Below are 6,386 nucleotides of genomic sequence, written 5' to 3'. Positions count from 1 at the left end.
TTGAAACCGAGGCCCTGGAAGCACTGAACGGCCATTGCGTTTATCTCTGATAGTGTGAGGGAGAAAAATCCCCACATCTCGCAGGGTGGGTCCTCTGTCAGCAGCCACAGATGGTTTTGCTCAGAGAGAAATCTGCCTCACGCCTCGTGTCACATGCCTGGCTTTGCACCAGTTCATGGCAACACCACCATTCCTGCAAAGATTGCTTTTTGGGGGGGGGGGGGGCTGTCACTTTATACTGTCGGCGAGTGCAACGAATAAATTCCCCTCATTCCACGGACACTTGGTCTGCCCTGGATGTTTGTTTTACTGACTGAGCGTTGTTCTGTATACAGACACATAATCCACATTCCAGGGGCAGTAGCCCGGGGTTCTGTTAAGTTGACTCACTTGCAGCTAGTCGACATGTGTCATAATGATTACTGTAAATCAGATGACTGGTAAGATACTCGCTGCAGTTTAGGGTTCCATGATTTTACTCAACTAAATGCCTCTCAGCAACCTCAAACACTGTCCCCGGTTTCAAGGACGATGTTTTGGTGCCGTGCGATGGTGAAATGTTACTTTCAGTGGCTTCACCCCAACTTGGATATAGGAAGACAACATGGCAATAATTTGGGCTTTTTTTTTTTTTTTTTTTTTTTTTACTGGCTTGTCGTGAGAACAGTCAAATTTAATAATGTCTGGAGCTCAAACGATTAGTGGATCAATTGATTCCCTTTTCAATGCAAAATAAATCAGCAACAGTTTTGATAATCGAATAATCCTTTAACTCAATTGGTCTCATGTCATGTCATGTCATAATTACATGTTGTGGGGTTTTGGACAGTTGGTCAGACAAAACACCAATTTTGAAGATAGTCACCTTGGACTTTTTTGTGAGAAGCATTTAAAAAAAAAATATTTTCTCACATTTTATAGATTAAACGATTACCTGACTAAGTTAAGCAGAGTTAACTGGTAGTTCCGGCCCTAATAATGTTGAATATCCAAACTCAATCAAACTGGAACTCAGCTGCCCCCTCTCCTATTCCGCTGGCACACGTATGAACGTTTAGTATAACAACTCTGACGGCCCCTGCTCAGTCTGCCGGTGTGCGTGTGTACTAGTATGTGTGTGTGTGTGTTTTTTCCTACGCCGTCTTGACGGTGCCCGTTTGCAGTGGCCAACCTGATCTGCAGCACCTGGGCCCCGTGCTCCTGCAGACTATAAAAAAGCCCCGGCATTCGGCATGGCTCCCTGTCTTCCCTGGCTGCCTCCCTTTTTGCTTAATCTTAATTTCCTGGCATTTGCGTGTCCATTCCTGTTTTTGTCGTGGCCAACCGGCCGGGTTTCAACAGAAAAAAGTCGAAAGCCAATAATGTCTGCCTTACTGATCCTGTGTGTCAACATTTATCTAGTGTGTGTGTGTGTGAATAAAGGTATGCATTTCACCAATGAGCTAAAGAATATGAAGAGTCTTGGGTGCGTCCTGACCAAACAGAGAAGTGGTCATTGTCAAATTACAACCTGAGGGTCAGTGTTTGTGTCACTTCCAGAGAAAGGCCCTGGAACTAGAGCATGTTTTTACAGTAGTTGAGCTCACGGGATGTTCCCAGGTCGGAGCTCCTCTCCGAGGCTTCTTAAGAAAGCAATAAATAAAATAAAAATCTCACTGGAATCTTGACTATGAGCTCCTTGCCCACTTTGAAACCAAAAGGAAAAACAAGACTGCGCCACTACCACCTCTTCAGTATAAATCTGCAGACTGTTTGTACTGTATTGTTTTTTTTTTTCTTTGTGAAAGAATACAACCACTTCGTCTCTCCTTCCGTTTCATGTGCCTTGCGAGTTAAGCCGTCAACATTTTCTAAGTAATAAATCTCCCTTCCACTGAGCTCTGTCTCCGAATGAGCAGCACGGACACTGTCGCCAGTTCTGTAAGACACTCGCATTGGCTGTCTCTGCCACACAGGAGGCGACGCCTCTCATGTTTCTAGTTGGTTTGAAATGAGCTGATCCGGCTGGTTGGCATGAGCAGCAAACCAAACAACCCAAAACAATATAAAAAAAAAAAAAAAAAAGGGAACCTGAAGAACACCACTTCTTCTCCATCCCCGTGTGCAGAAGTTTCATTAAGAACTGCCTCACTCTGGCACGGGTTGGCATCCACGACCACTTGTCCGTCCCCTGAGATAAGCGACTCTTGTCTCAGTCCGACAGAGCAGACGTTCATTCGAAGGTCAACATGTCCTGGATGCTCCACGGAAGCTTTTTGCAGGCCTGAGCCACGCAGGTCTCTGACAGCAGGCCCAGACACACAGCCATCAGCGACAGGCGTCGACTGCTGTTCAGGATCACTGCGGAAAAGACGGAGGGGGGAGAGACGGAGAAGACCATTATAAATACACACGCGTTCTGAAAACGTAAGGAGAATGATGGAACCAAAAAAGTGCCGGCAACGCTTGTGAGAGGTTCCGTTGTGAATCTACAACTCTGTTAACAAAGCATCACCAAGCACCTTCCTGCCAACTGGTACGTACAGTGGGGAAAAAAACAAATGCAACAAAACATAACGTGGCAATATGGTATTAGAGACACACTTTTTATATAAAATTTAGAGGACTCAAACTAAAGCAGTCAAAAGGCTGAATTTGCTCCTTCATTGCACTCGGCCTCACTAATACTCTAACTTGTTCTTTATTAATATGCTGTACAGAGACACCTCATCAGAGCAGCAGACCATGAAATCACTCAACAACATCTCATTGTTTGTTGCTCACAGGCTGGCGGCCGAACAACAACGAGCGGATTTATGTTTCCAGAGCCGCTTCTGCCCAAGAAATAATTATAGAACGCGAGAGACACTGACAAATACCGCTCGGTTATGTAACACCTTTATCTTCAACGTCCGGGCCTGTGTGCAGTCAGGAGCACGGGGGCAGGGGGATTTTCAAACAAAGGGAGAGTGAGTTGCCACCTGCTGGTGCTTTAAAGCATGGTCTGAAGAGTGGAGTAGCGCGAGGTACAAGCTGTTCTGCGTCGGGACTCGCTAACTCATCAAATTAAAAAGTTACTCCTAATTTCTCCTGAAACGCGTTCCCCTCCCGTCGTTTGTGAAAATGTCTTGATTCTAAAAATAAAGACGACACCGAGGCTGACATAACAGCCGCGTGAACAGCGATGTGTCCGAACGACCACTGGTCACTCAGTATTGTCCATTATTACTTCGAAGCATTGCACTTTGGCGTTGGAGGATTATAATCAGCCGTGTGTAAAATAACACTACCTAAAATCTCATGTGCCTATTCTTCATTAGAGAGTTTAATTGAGCTGTAAAGGCTTCTCCATAATAATAAACAGTTTTGGAAAAGGACTAATATACAGTATCTTTAATATACTGAGTATTGGTACAACATATCTACTCTTTATCCAAAATTATTACTCGTATCCTTTTTGCAGGTACTTGCTCATAAACCGAAGTATCAGATAAACATCGATTTGACCTGACGATGGCACTAGAGGGATCAAGGTTTTCGCAATTCATCCTGTGGGATCCATAAAATGTGTCTACAAAACTTCCTGGCAATCCATCTCACAGTTTTCGAAATATTTCAGTCTGGACCAAAGGGGTGGACGGACCGACAGACTGACAAGTGTCATCCCTAGAGACATGAAATCTCAAACCTTGGACACATGAAACCAAAACTAAGTCGGAGGCAATGGTTTGTTTTGTTTTGTTTTTTTCTAAAATGTGTGAATCAGCCCTTGAAAGAGACGTGTTCTCCTACCTTTGATAGCCTGTGAGTTTGAAGTGAGCACAAACAGTTTGATGAGGCCCAGACAGAGCGGGGAGTAGTCATGCTCCCAGATGACAGCAGGGATGAGGAGGACCTTGCCGTAGCAGGAGAGCAGCAGGGCCCTGACGAGCAGGCGCAGCTCGAGGCTCCCGCCCTGCAGGTAACCCACCACCGCCCAGAGGAACCACAGCACGCTGCCGCAAAACGCCGACAGCTCTGCAGGACCGACGTAGAGAGATGTCAGGGACTCAGAAACCATATGAAACAGTAGAGACGGGCACATTTAATGGTAGATGTAAATGGTTTTACGGTACAAAAAAATAAAAGCATCAAACAATCATCAAACTGTCACCTCCTGTATGAATGTGTATCAACAAGATTCAGTCTGTGTCAGTGTGTTGGCCCTGTAGTTCCAACAAAAGCAACATGCAAGGGATTTATCGTTCCTATTCTCTAGCCTGAAGGCCACTTGACGTACTTGATGATTACTCAAATGAATTGATGAATCACCACAACTTGATAGTTGTTTCAGCCATTTATCTTGCAAACTTATCAAACATTCTCAGATTTCAGCTTTAAAAAACGTGAGAGACCCCTGCTTTTGTAAAAGTGAACGTCTCTTGTTTTTGGTCTGTTGGGCTTGAAAAACCAAGCAATCTGAAAATGTCAACCACCGGCTCTGCATAAATGCCATGGGCATTTTTCTTTGACCTGTGACATTTTACACACTGAACGAATGACCGGTTCATTTAAACATTAAAAAAAAAAAAGAATCAGCAGGATAATCGATAATGAGGAAATTGTTTTAGTTGCAACCCTACTGCAGGTTGAACAGAAGAGTATGGTAGTTTCAAAGAGACTATTGCTTCAAGGGCACTGTTTAAAAATGGGTCTTCTAAGAGACAATACCGGTGAAAATAAAGGACTACACAGATGTTTTCATTGCACAGTGACACCACAACCATTCGAGCTTTCCCAGTTGACTGGTGGCTCTGGTGGTCTATGCAAACACTCTAGAATAAACTACGGCTGCGATTCCGCATTGACACGAACGGCATCTATTGAACGGATACACGGCGGAGCTCGGGCTGCATTGGCATATTATCTTACCCAGGGCGGCCAATCCAAACATGCCGTAAAACTCCCACTCCTTGGTGTACCTGATAATGTCAGCGGGGTCGCTGCTCGGCTCAGAGCCGTGGAGCAGAGACCACCTGAGGTAGGCCTCGCACAGCAGGCAGAACACACACAACTTCCAGTGGATCTAGGGGGGGAGAAGATGCACAAACGCTGCCTGAGGACACGCATTCATGACAGCACACGGATGACAGCGCTGGACATGAGCCCAGTGAGCTGAACGTGATGAGATAGCTGACAGAACAAGACATTATATACATTTGGCAAGATGTTCTGTCAACCGAAATCCCTCCCACACAAACAACCAAGAGTTTGTTCAGTGTCGGTAGTTGCTGGCATGGGTGTCAAGGTGGGGTTTTTTTTCCCAGATGTCAGAGGGGTGCAATGGTTGCACCAAAGAATGGGGTTTGACTGTGGCTTGGAGCTAAGATGTTTGCTAATTTAAAAAAAAAAAAGGGACCAGCTATGCAGGCGCTTTTGACAACTCAAGACATGCACACATCCATGTACTACCACTGTCAGACAGGTACATTATCACAAGTGTAAAATAGTTCAGGTTACTTACATTCAAGCTTGTGTTGAACAAAATGTGCCTGAAAGCCTGCGTCTTGCACAAAATGGCATCAATCAAGATGATAACAGGGTCATATTCTATGTACTTGTCCACTGGCTTCTGGCAGGACTCCTGGAGAAAAACAAACACACGGGCAATGCCAGCCCCCTTTAATAACTTAATTCACCGAAAGCCGTTTGTTCGCAACGTTACATCCGTTCACAGGTAGTTTAAGTCTGTCGCTAGGTTCGACCAGATACAACCGGTGCACAGGTGCACCTGCGAGGAATGTCGCCGACACATGACACAATGCGGGAAAAAAAAAAACATATAGACGCTGACCTCCATTTATAGCTACCGCAATAATTTACTTTTAGAAAGGAGCAGTAAGACATCTTGAGAGGTCAACGTTACATCTCCGAGGCAAACCTCGTTAGCTAGCATCCTCCCGCAACGTCAAACACTCAAAAACTGCACCAAATCTAAGACGTTGATGGTTAACTTACACATATAGTTATCTTCAGGATCCCGTTGCTGTAATCCCGATGCAGCTCCGTTGCCCTTTCGTTACATTCAATACACCTAAAGACACTTTTGTCCATGTTTCCTCTGTAAACGGCTACGAAAACCCGCTAGCATGTGAGTCGACGCAACCGGAACTAATATGTCTCCATGCAGCCCCCCCCTTCAAAATAAAAGGGCAGATTTGTCGGCATCTGAAGGGTTGAAAAGAGCTTGTATGTTCTGTGATTGACATTGAAAAAAGTATTCCCTCTTGCTATGCAATTTATTTTAATAGTGGAACTTTATTATACTAGATGTTATACTATACCTCACTCGGTGGTGTAATGTGAATAAGTACATTTACTCAAACGCAGTACTTATGTACAATTTTGAGATACACCATTTATAACTT

General features: G+C 44.6%; 1 protein-coding gene across 1 annotated transcript; it reads right to left on the bottom strand.

Annotated features, from left to right (window-relative positions):
• Positions 1 to 214: 214 nt before the first annotated feature.
• Positions 215 to 6,137, bottom strand: arv1 (ARV1 homolog, fatty acid homeostasis modulator). Its single transcript, XM_040126072.1, has 5 exons — positions 5,977 to 6,137; positions 5,483 to 5,602; positions 4,891 to 5,044; positions 3,772 to 3,996; positions 215 to 2,340 (listed from the first exon to the last, which is right to left on the bottom strand). The coding sequence occupies exons 1-5, from the start codon at positions 6,070 to 6,072 to the stop codon at positions 2,213 to 2,215; spliced, it is 723 nt and encodes a 240-aa protein (XP_039982006.1). The 5' UTR covers positions 6,073 to 6,137; the 3' UTR covers positions 215 to 2,212.
• Between the last annotated feature and the right edge of the window lie 249 nt (positions 6,138 to 6,386).

This window comes from Xiphias gladius, chromosome 4 (assembly GCF_016859285.1).
Source record: "Xiphias gladius isolate SHS-SW01 ecotype Sanya breed wild chromosome 4, ASM1685928v1, whole genome shotgun sequence".
NCBI lineage: Eukaryota > Metazoa > Chordata > Actinopteri > Istiophoriformes > Xiphiidae > Xiphias > Xiphias gladius.
The sequence above is the reverse complement of the archived record's forward strand: the minus strand, read 5'-3'. Positions and strand labels throughout refer to the sequence as shown.